This window comes from Colobus angolensis, unplaced genomic scaffold (genome assembly GCF_000951035.1).
Source record: "Colobus angolensis palliatus isolate OR3802 unplaced genomic scaffold, Cang.pa_1.0 Scaffold140, whole genome shotgun sequence".
NCBI classification, from domain to species: Eukaryota; Metazoa; Chordata; class Mammalia; order Primates; family Cercopithecidae; genus Colobus; species Colobus angolensis.
In genome coordinates, this window is record NW_012114489.1 from 2,526,243 (window position 1) to 2,538,480 (window position 12,238).

At 42.8% G+C, this 12,238-nt stretch overlaps 1 protein-coding gene across 1 annotated transcript in view; it reads left to right on the forward strand.

Annotated features, from left to right (window-relative positions):
* The window catches only part of PDK3 (pyruvate dehydrogenase kinase, isozyme 3), a 76,897-nt gene that overhangs the window by 22,582 nt on the left and 42,077 nt on the right, over positions 1-12,238 (forward strand). The window contains exons 2-3 of the mRNA XM_011935129.1: positions 6,957-7,098; positions 12,077-12,148. Coding sequence (XP_011790519.1) covers positions 6,957-7,098; positions 12,077-12,148 — 214 coding nt within the window. The remainder of the gene's footprint in view (positions 1-6,956; positions 7,099-12,076; positions 12,149-12,238) is intronic.

Consider the following 12,238-nt stretch of genomic DNA (forward strand, 5'->3'; position numbering starts at 1 on the left):
CATGGTCTCTGTTGATTGAAGACAGTGTAAAATATGTCCTTAGCCTCTGCTTTAATTAAAAGGTGCTTATTGTCAATCGCTTGAACCTAGGAGGCTGAGGTGGTAGTGAGGTGAGATCCCACCATTGCACTCCAGCCTGGGCAATAAGAGCGAAACTCCATCTCAAAAAATAAATAAATAAATAAAAAAGAAAAAGAAAAAAGAAAAAGTTTCTTATTATCAGGTGACTTGATTAACTGAAGAAATAATTATTTTTTCTGCTGCCTGTAAATTACTCGAAAAGAGGATTAAAGCCAAGCCAGGGTTATCAGCCACTACGGAAGCCAGATATAAAGAAATATGTCTGTGAGCTCCTGCTCTCAGGCGGCTAGCTAAACGCTCTTGGCTACCTCCTGGTCCAACCATCGGGAAGGCTTCCTGCATTAAATTGAAAGTCATTTGTATTTCTGTGTCTACTCATCCTAGGTGTTGGTGAATCTGAAGCTGTATGGGACCTTTCTAGACAAAGCAAATCATACCTTTTGCAAATATAGTAATTGTCGCCAGCTTCCCAATAAAAGGGCAAAGTATAAAAAACAAACAGAGGCCAGGCGCAGTGGCTCACGCCTGTAATCCCAGAACTTTGGGAAGCCGAGGCGGGCAGGTCACTTGAGGTCAGGAGTTTGAGACCAACCTGGCCAACATGGTGAAACCCCGTCTCTACTAAAAATACAAAAATTAGCCGGGTGTGGTGTTGCATGCCTGTAATCCCAGCTACTCAGGAGGCTGAGGCAGGAGAATCACTTGAACCCAAGAGGCGGAGGTTGCAGTGAGCCGACACAGCGCCACTGCAGTCCAGCCTGGGCACCAGAGTGAGACTCTGTCTCAAAAACAAACAAACAAACAAAGCAACCAGAAACAGAAGAGAATGAAAGGATTATCAAACTTAGGAGAAAAACAGAAGAAATGCACATGAGTGTATTTGAGTCTAATGACCTGTTTGCATCCACTAAGTCAGAATTTTCCAAGGCCCCTCACCTGCTCCCTTTGTCATCTTTGAACTGATACCAGGGAAAAACTTAATTGGTAAATTTGAATGAGATGAAGTATATTGAGAAATGCAGAATAAAACTAGAAAGTCAAAATTAAGTAATGTGGAGAAGCCAAGTAAGTAGGGAAAAAATGAAGTCAAATCATTGGAAAGCAGAACTGGAAAATACACAGTATACCAGAAGACTCATCAAAACAGAACCCTCTGACGAGGACATTCATTTAAAACCAAAATGTTTTTCTTGGTAAGTTTATTATTTAAAAAAAAAAAAAGGTTGTTAGAACCTTTTGATTTAAACTGAGTATCTGGCATTAATACATAGGAAAGATACTTTCAACGTATATGAAGAAAGCACAGAAAGATTATAAAAATGAGGCATTTCATACTTATTTTTAGGCTAACTAATTAACGAAAAAAGACTTACCCTCCTATTTAAGCTGATATATAATTAAGGCATCTGAGTACAAATAATTTGTCCCTAAACTTCACGTAGAATGTAAGAGACAAAACCTGAGATTTTTCAACTACTCTTTTTAAAAAACACAAACTTCTGGACCAGGTGCGGTGGCTTACGCCTGTAATCCCAGCACTTTGGGAGGCTGAGGTGGGCAGGTCACTTGAGGTCAGGAGTTGGAGACCAGCCTGTGCAACTTGGTGAAACCTCATCTCTACTAAAAATACAAAAATTAGCTGGGCGTGGTGATGGGTGCCTGTGATCCCAGCTACTCGGGAGGCTGAGGCAGGAGAGAATCGTTTGAACCTGGGAGGCTAAGGTTGCAGTGAGCCAAGATTGCACCACTGTACTTCAGCCTGGGCAACAGAGCGAGACTCTGTCTCAAAAAAAAAAAAAAAAAATCAACAACAAACAAAGAAAAAAACAAACTTCTGAAAGGATGATCTATTCTTTGAATAAATCATTGAGAAGCTACCATAGGCGAAGCACTATAATATGTGCTATGAGGGATACAGAGACAGATAAAAGTTTCTTTCCACATGAGTTTTATAACAGGCTGATAATCCAAGGAAGCTTGAAGAAAATGCTTCCTGAAATTTGATTCTCTTAGACCATGCCTAGTAGTTGAGTTTTAATTATTGAAGAATCATCAGATGAGCCCAGGGAATGGGTTCTCAGGGCTGACCAAGCAGTAACTGACAATTCGATTGTGTATCCCATGGCCTCAGGCTATTCTGTTTGAGTATCATCAGCATCATTAGTGATTTCTATTTAATTAACCTCTTTTCTAAGTTTTAAGAATATGTGACTGTTAAATATTGCGGTTTATTAAATTTTTATTTATAGAGATGGGGGTCTTGCTACATTGCCCAGGCTGGTCTCAAACTCCTGGCCTCAAGTGATCTGCCCATCTCAGCCTCCCAAGTAGCTAGGATTACATGCGTGAGCTACTGCCTCTGGTTTAAATGTTAAGCACATTTTAACCCTCACCAAATCTCTGTGAAGTAGATACTGTTCTTATTTTATAGGTGGTTACAATGAAGTTTAGAAGTGTAAAGAAACTTACCCCTGCTCATGAAGCTTGTGAATGCTCTAGTCAAGGTTCAAACCCCAATCAAACTTCAGCACCTGACCTTTGTCATCACCAGCCCACAGGACCATAGGCTTTTCTCTGAATCCTGAACTCCAGAAAACTGAAAATTGAATTTCTGTTTCATATATTTGCTGCCAGAACTCATTTTCTAGCAAAACCAGACCTGAACTGACTTGATTACATAGTCTTTATCCTACTTACTAGAGATGTTCATGTATTTCACTGCAGCTATGATGTGGCTCTCTAATACTCTGTATTGTACAATGTATGGTATAGGCTCCTTTTTACCTTCCTAAAATTGGAAAACCTTTAAATTCTGAAACCATCTAGATCTGCAACTTTCAGAGAAGAGATGAGAACCTGACTGTGGCCACCTCACGCCTGCCAGCCAGCTCTCACTGCTCACGACATGCTTGTATCCTGTGGCTCCTAACAGGCTGCCAACTTGGAAATTTAAACATGTATACTTTCATTACCCCCAAAAACTCATAACTGTGAACAAATTGTTAGTTCATACTGATACTCCCAGTTTCAGTTTAACACCAGAATTCTTCTACTTCTTCCCTATTCCAGGACTTCCTTTTTCCTGTTAACGAAAAGAAAAAAACTTGGCTAGGCGCGGTGGCTCATGCCTGTAATCCCAACAGTTTGGGAGGCCAAAGCGGGCAGATCACCTGAGGTCAGGAGTTCAAGACCAGCCTGGCCAACATAGTGAAACCCTGTCTCCACTAAAAATACAAAAATTAGCTGGGCGTGGTGGTAGATGCCTCTAATCCCAGCTATTCCAGAGGCTGAGGCAGGGAGAATTGCTTGAACCTGGGAGGCGGAGCTTGCAGTGAGCCAAGATCGCACCATCGCACTCCAGCCTGGGTGACAGAGTGAGACCCTGTCTCCAAAAAAAAAAGGAGAGAAACAGAAAAGAGAAAAAAATTATCTGATACTGGTTAAAGATGGTAGGGAAGGCTTTATTCAAGAGGGACCCCTACAATGGGAGTTTTGCAGTAGTGGGGAGAGATCAGGCTGAACTCCTAGTGCAACAAGGACAAGTGGAAATTTATAGCCAAGGAGCAGTGTGTGGGTCAATGGGTGGAAAGTTACTAAGAGGAAAAGTCCAGGTTGGAGGGGATTCTTGTTGAAGGCAGGCCAAGGTGATAAGATATCGAGGGTAGGGGGATCAGACACCAAGGGTAGGGAATTTTCACTGAAATGACTCAGCAGGATTTTTGCTAAGACTGGACTAAGCAGGTCAAGATAGAACCCAAAGTCGAGGCCTAGTCAAAAAGAGGACTCAGAGCCAGATGCGCTGGCTCACGCCTGTAATCCCAACACTTTGGGAGGCTGAGATGGGAAGATCGCTTGAGCCCAGGAGTTCGAGACCGGCCTGGGCAACATGGCAAAACCCCCTCTTTACTAAAAATACAAAAATTAGCCAGGTGTCCCAGCTACGTGGGAGGCTGAGGTGGGGGAATCACTTGAGCCCAGGAGGTTGAGGCTGTAGTAAACCGTGATTGTGCCACTGCACTGCAGTCTGGGTGACAGAGTGAGACCCTGTCTCCAAAAACAAACAAACAAACAAATAAGCAAACCCAGGAGAACCTGGTTCAAATTTGGTTAAAGGAGAGAGTCTTTGTCATCCCACAGTGAGAACATCAATGTTTCTTTTGTGATTTAAAGATAATTTCCTTTCTGTTTAACCAGGATGCAAAGTATTTCTCCCAGCATGTGAAAAGCTAGACTTATATTTTAACTTAGATAATAGGGAATTCGTTTTACAATGAGATTCACTGTGATAAATAGCAGCATTTTTAGTGCATTTAAAGTTAAAGTTATATTCATACAGAACCTTTTAGGAATAATATACGGATGCTCCTTGTCTTACAGTGGGGTTACATCCTGATGAATACATCATAAGTCAAAAATATTGTAACTGAAAAATGCACTTGGCCAGGCATGGTGGCTCATGCCTGTAATGCCAGCACTTTGGGAGGCCAAGGTGGGTGGATCACTTGAGGTCAGGAGTTCGAGAACAGCCGGGCCAACATGATGAAACCCTATCTCTACTGAAAACACAAAAACTAGCCGAGCATTGTGACGGGCGCCTGTAATCCCAGCTACTTGGGAGGCTGAGGCACGAGAATCGCTTGAACCCAGTGGGTGGAGGTTGCAGTGAGTGGAGATCGTGCCACTGCACTCCAACCTGGGTGACAGAGTGAGACTCTGTCTCAAAACAAAAAAGCACTTAATAATTAGATAAACCCATCATAAAGTCAGAAGATTAAACAATCAAAAAATCATAAATTGAACTGTTTTAAGTTGGGGACTGTCTCTATATTATTTGAAGCAAAATGACCACAGCTGGTTGGGCATGGTGGCTCACGCCTGTAATCCCAGCACTTTCGGAGGCCGAGGTGGGTGGATCACGAGGCCAGGAGATCGAGACCATCCTGGCTAACATGGTGAAACCCCGTCTCTACTAAAAAATTAGCCAGGCGTGGTGGTGGGCGCCTGTAGTCCCAGCTATTTGAGAGGTTGAGGCAGGAGAATCGCTTGAACCCAGGAGGCAGAGGTTGCAGTGAGTCGAGATCGTGCCATTGCACTCCAGCCTGGGCAACAGAACAACATTCCGTCTAAAAAAAAAAGACCAGAGTCATTTTAAATGTTAATTGCCTAAGGCCAAATGAATGTGTATAGAATAGATGTTGGAAGGTCATTGCGGGGGCATTTCACCCCTTCCCCTCGTACTTGAAGTGGGTATTTGGGGATTAAGGTACTTATCACAGTGAAAGTACAAAGGAGAAAAGTGAATCATCAATTAGTTAAAAGATTTACCAAAGGCCTTCAATATACTCACTTAGGATGAGGGAAATGAGGGATGGATTATTTCAGACTTTCATCTTTTATTGTAACTTTTTTGAGAATGGAGAAGTGGGTCAGGGATGAGTGGGGAAGAAAGGTTCTGCAGATGACTTTCTAGACTAGGTTCTGTTTTTCAAGTTTTATTTGGTAGGGAGAGCAAATGAATAAACCAGAATGTGACTGGAAGTGTTAGAAAATTGGATTTACTTCTGAATCTCTGACTTGCTGCCTTCATGACCTACAGAAGAATAAGGAGAGTTTGGAAGAGAAAATTGTTAAATGAGCTCTGCTCATCTCTCTCTGGGCCTGGCTACAATGTTGCCCATATCTGTGCAGCCTCCAGGGAATATGGAACAGCAAAGAGGCCTAGGCAGGGCAAGGGAGATGGGATGGACTCCTCAATACCATGGAGACCAGGAGGACCAGTGTTTGTCCAGCACTTACTCCGTGTCAGCCTCCGTGCACGGTATCACATTTAGTCCTTACACAAACTAGTTTTAGCCCCATTTTACAGATTAAGGCAGCTGAGACTCAGAAGTGAAGAAGCTTACCAAAGTTTTCACAACCTGCAAATGGAGCAGTTGGGGCTGGAGGACATTTGTGTCTCCAAAGCTCATGCCTTTTCTATCAGGCCCTCCACCACCAGCCACCATGGAGTTTCCAGCAGGGCTGGGGGTTGCAGGCCAGTCTGATGCTAGAACTCTTCTTGCCATATGACAGCAGAGGAAGGAGCTCAGGTTTCCTCTTTCAAGTGGCCAGATATGTTTCCTCTCATGGCATCTTGTTTATGTAAATTTTATGCACAGCCAGTTCAGGGAAGCCTCCAGAAGGCACTGACCTCCTTCCTTATGGTCAACCCACATCTTACCCTCTCCGATGTGGCACGGTAGATCCCTCTGCCTCTGAGTACACCCGGGAGATAGTTTCTCTGGCATGTTTCTCTGGCACATGCCAGCCCTGTGTCTCACAGTGAGAGCCTCTCCTCTGGAATCACAGGGTCTCTGGGGTCTGTGGCTACTTCCCAGAGGGGCAGAGCTGTGGCCCCTGAAGAAACACACTGTAGGAAAATCTTGGGAAACAATTGGCACACACAGTAGGTGAATATTTGTGAAATGAATGGATCCGTTGCCTCCTGGAAAGCCCTATGAACGGGAGTGGATTTACATGTTCTGTTACCTTTGTACTTGGCAGTTTTCCCACGGCATTTATTTGAAAAGAAGTTCAGATTATATCCCAGGTCACTTTTAGATTGCCGCTGGTAATGCTAGGAACGTTTTTGTGTTAAGAAAAAAAAAAACAAAAAACTGCTTTCAAGGTTGCCTCTTGTAATGAATGTTCTTTTTCTCTGCTAATTAAATTATTTTCTTCAACTTGCTATTTCAAAGGATTAAAAATTCAACTAGAGACTGCAGGATTATTTAATTTTCTCTTTCCAACCAGTAGTAACCGTGCTACCATGGGAGCACTTTATTTCTCCATCTGTTAGACTATAAAATCATGGTACATTTTTCATGTCTTAATAGGGAGAGATAATGCATGTGAGAAAACTTCATATATGTTTCTACGAAAGGAACTTCCTGTGCGGCTGGCTAACACAATGAGAGAAGTTAATCTTCTGCCGGATAATTTACTTAACCGCCCTTCAGTGGGATTGGTTCAGAGTTGGTAAGTAAACAATGTGGCTTAAAATGGATCTTCCCACAATGCTGTGAACATTTGGCAGCAGGACCATTCTCTGTAAAAGTGCACATACTGCCTGCCCATCTGGGGAATGAGTCATTTGGGATAGCTGGATTTTCCATGCAATTCAAAGTTTTTTTTTTCTTTAAGTGCTGTTTGTTTTAAAGTTGTTTTAATGAAAATGCTTGTAAATTATACTAGACACTTTCTTGAGTTTTTCTTGTGTGTGGTGGGATTGCACTTTTTCTGACAGGGTATTTGCTGCTTTTATCAAGTCTTAACCTTACTCCTTTTGTTTTCCTTGTCAAGACATTCCATGAAGTCAGTGCTTCTTGTAAAACAAATTAAGTCATTTAAAGGGGAACCTCAGATTGGAAAAATATCAGTTCCCTGCTGTGCTTCATTTGCTCCATGAAAAGTAGGGAAAATTTTGACAAAGTATAACGTAAACTTAAATCAGTTATAGCTCTGATGCTTGAAGCATATGTCATTTAACTGAAGACGTTGAATTTGTGACGCAAAGTTACCCGCTAGGTAAGCAGGGTGAGATCAATGAATGGTAGGATGTAAGAGCAAGTGGTGTGTTTTTAGAAAGGGGTTTGCGTATACAGTGTTTGAGAAACATTTGCAGGTCTACTCTGTGTTTTAAAAGCAAGGTAGAGGCCGGCTGTGGTGGCTCACACCTGTAATGCCAGCACTTTGGAAGGCCGAGGTGGGCAGATCACTTGAGGTCAGGAGTTTGAGACCAGCCTGGCCAACATGGTGAAACCTCATCTCTACTAAAAATACAAAAATTAGCCAGGCATGGTGGCATGCGCCTGTAATCCCAGCTACTCAGGAGGCTGAGGCAAGAGAATCACTTGAACCTGGGAGGTGGAGATTGCAGTGAGATAAGGTCACGCCACTGTACTCTCCAGCCTGGGCAACAGAGTAAAACTCCATCTCAAAAATAATAAATAAATAAATAAATAAATAAATAAATAAATAAATGAATAAATAAATGAATGCAAGTAGAAGTCACTGTGAAGAAAGTTGGAGGAGTTGGGAAGGTCAGATGCCGTCAGTCCTCTCAAGCAAGCACAGTGCTGTGGGAGCAGAGAGAAGCGGACAGAAATGCAAGCTGTGGTTCCGCACTGCCCCTTGGTGGGTGGGTGGAACTGACAGATTGCAGGTGACAGGGAGAGCATTTTAGAAGGGAATGGTGTGGACAGATGTAAGGAGAATGGAACTACTAATTAGCTCGCATCTAGAGGGTTAGTGGAGGCCAGGCTACTGAAAGAGAATGAACATTCAATAGTCATTCCTCCATAGTATTAATTATAATAAATTCATAGGGTTAAAATGAATTGTCTGAGAAACACTATAGTAGGTGGTCTCAGAGGTACAGTGTCAAGTCTCTTTTCCAGACAAGCAGCAACTTCTCACTGTGTGACGTGCAGTCTTTGGAATGCAGGAGAAATGAAAGAGACTGTGACCGTGGCTTTGATGTCATATAGTTCCTTGCATCCTGCTCTGGTTCTATAGCTTGTTTCCGAAAGAGCAGCAAGTTCTTGTTTGCACGAGACTTCTTTATTGCTTCAAGGCCATCATTAGAGATTTTCCAGTAGAAGGTATAAAATCCCAATTAGAGGCCACTGTGGTGGGGATTCTAGGTCGGCAGGATCAAATCCCCTGATCCTGGTGGTGGTGACAGTTAAACATTTACTATTGCTTATGTACAGGCTGGGTCAGGGGCTTCAAAGTGAATTGCTGGGCTCTTTCGTGTTGCTTTCCAACATCAACAACCAATTCCGAGTCTCTGGACAGCAACTGGGTTCAGCAATTCAGTTCAATCCTGACACTACCTGCTTGGAGTCAGGGCACACTCCACAGCTTTACAGCTCAACCCCACAAGAATCTCCCCTACTGCAGACACCAGTCACAAGTCCTGGGCCAGCTGTGCCTCTGACTGAGTGGCTGGACATTGAGTTTCCACGCCCCTTCTCTCAGATTTGATAATTTGCTGGAACGGCTCACAGAACTCAGGAAGATACTTTACCTATGTTGATAGGTTTATTAGAAAGGGTACAATTCGGGAACAGCCACATGGGAGAGATGCATAGGGCAAGGTATGGGGGGCCGCATGGAGCTTCCATGCCCACTCTGGGCACACCACCCTCCCAGTACCCCCATATGTTCACCATCCTGGAAACTCTGATGGTCGTTCAAGGGTTTTGATAGAGCTCAATGTCCAGCCCTCTCCCCTCCACAGAAGTTGAGGGTAGAGCTGAAAGTTAGTCCTCGAATCACTTGGCCTTTCTGGTGACCAGCCCCATCCTGAGGCTATCTAGAGATCCCATCCTAAGTCACCACATTAGCATGAACTCAGGTGTGGTCAAAGGGGGCCCTTTATGGATAGCAGAAGACACTCCTATCACTCAGAAAGTTCCAAGGGTTTTGGGAGCTCTGTGCCAGGAAGCAGGGACAAAGACCAAGTGTACTTAAATGTATTGTATTATACTGACAAAGTATAGGCTCGAACAAATTGCTATGTCAACTCCGTTGTTTGGTTTTTGTCTTTTAACTGTTCCTTTTCCATATCCATTCCAAACAAATGCATGCCATTTCTTCCTTCTTGTTTCTTAAACATTCTATTTTGAAATACTTTCCTACTTAACAGAAGGATTGCAAAACTGGTAGAAAGAATTCCCATATACTGTCACGTAGATTCACTAATTGTTAACATTGTTAACATTTGACCACGTTCTACCATTGTCATTCATATTCTCTCTTTCTGTCTCACTCTCTGCATACACACACACACACACATGCGCACACACATACATATATCTATGTCTGTATATGGCACACAATACGCGATGTCTACATCATGCCCCTCTGCCGTGAATACTTTAGCATGTATTTCATTGGAACAGGTCTTAGAAAACTGCAATGTGATCATCAAATTCGGGAAATTTAACATTGATACAGTAATGTCTTCTAATATGTAGAACTTGTTCTCACTTTACTAATTGTTGTGATACTACCCCCATCTTTTTTTTTTTTTTTTTTTTTTTTTCAATTTCTCCTCCTGATTTAGGAATCCACTTCAGGATCATGCATTGTGTTTCACTGCCATTTTTTCCTTTTAAAAATGAATCTTATGCATAATGGGCTATGAACCCCACCACTGTCCCCTTGGTCACAGTATGTCCTCGTTGCTCTTTTGACTGTCAGGCTGGGAGCCTCAGAATAATCTTTGGCTCCCTTCTATTTATGACTTTCTTCAACTATCCCCTTTGGAAAGGACAGGATGCCTACCTAGCTTGCTTGCGTGTGGCAGGACGGAGGGCATCACTGGGGCTGGCTGGCTTTGACCTCTTGGTGTTTTGACCCAGTGATTTTAACAATATCTAATCCATAGCCTTATGTGCCCAGAGACTTTTATTTATTTATTTATTTTTATTTTTTTGAGATGGAGTCTTGCTCAGTTTCCCAGACTGGAGTGCAGTGGCACAACCTCGGCTCACCGCAACCTCTGCCTCCTGGGTTCAAGCAATTCTCCTGCCTCAGCCTCCCGAGTAGCTGGGACTACAGGCATGTGCCACCATGCCCAGCTAATTTTTTGTATTTTTAGTAGAGATGGGGTTTCGCCATGTTGGCCAGACTGGTCTCGAACTCCTGGCCTCAAGTGATCCATCCGCCTCAGCCTCCCAAAGTACTGGGATTACAGGCGTGAGCCAACATGCCTGGCTTCCAGAGACTTTTAAAAAATATGTCCAGTGATGAACACTCATTAGTATCAAATGCATTGTCCAAAGTTCACATGAGGCTGATGAATCAAGTGGCATTCTCATTGGAGTATTTATATGTGTAACAGTCATTTTTAGTTATTGGAGTGTCCTCATCCTCTATCCAAAGATATAGATAATAGGATTAGTGGCAGTTAATGATTAGAAATAATTAGAATAAAGGGATAATTCTTTCAGGACATGTTAAAACCCCAAATAGAGATCACATATCTCTAATTGGAATATCTGAATCTCCACGAGATCCAACAGATCCTGGCTTGATATAGCTACTGCACTAATGGGCCTCTCCAGATGTCATTTTTCTATGTTCTCTAGATCTTAATGTTGGACAGACTGTTTCTTATACTGGCCCTGATTGAGATATGGAGCTATTCTTAATCCAGAAGCTGTTTCTGAGGGTTTAATTGGCATTCTTCCTCCCCGATTAAGTATTGATGAAATTAATTTAACTTCTTCACGTCTAGTTTCTAAGTTCTTGGCAGGCACTTCAGCGTCACACATGTGCTTCTTAAAATGTGTATGTACCTTTTTGGTAATCAAACTATAGACTTGATATATAAGTTAGGATGTGTCTGTTTGTAAGTAGAGAAAATGAAACTGAACCTGGCTCATGTCACTAGAAGGTCCAGCCGTAGGGTAAGCTTTGGGTGTTGGTTTGATTGAGAGATTCACGAAGCTGTCGAGGCCCTGCTTTCGATGGCATTGGCTTCGTTTTCAGACTGGATTCCCTCCTGGTGGCAGAATAGCTGCAGCAGTTCCAGGCTTCCAATCCACACAGCACACTGTACAAAAGCAGAACAGGTTGGTTTCTCTGCCAGAGTCCTCCAGCGAGTCTTTTCTGTCATTTTACTAGCCTGAATTGAGACAGTATGTCCTTCCTGAGCCATTCCCTGTGTTCAGGAGAATGCACACAGTGATAGACTTAGACCTAAACTATTGGGCTAATGAATAATTAGTGACAAGAGAAATAGGATTGCCCAGAGAAAAATGGGACCACGCAGGATCTTTGGAGGCACCAGCTTCCCTGATACACTTGAGCCACATGGGGGATGGGGATGGGATGGAGACCTGAGTGAAAATTTGGAGTGTTCTTAGGAAGAGGGGGAGGAGGGGTGGATGCTGGGCAGGCGACTAACACAGTAACTCTTCTTTTTCTTTTTTTTTCCTTTTAGGTATATGCAGAGTTTTCTTGAACTTTTAGAATATGAAAATAAGAGCCCTGAGGATCCACAGGTCTTGGATAAGTAAGTATGGTACCACTTACCTGAAAGTAAAAATATCTAGATAAGAAAGATTTTGGTAAATATAATTCAAGTCATTAAGACTGAAGGAGT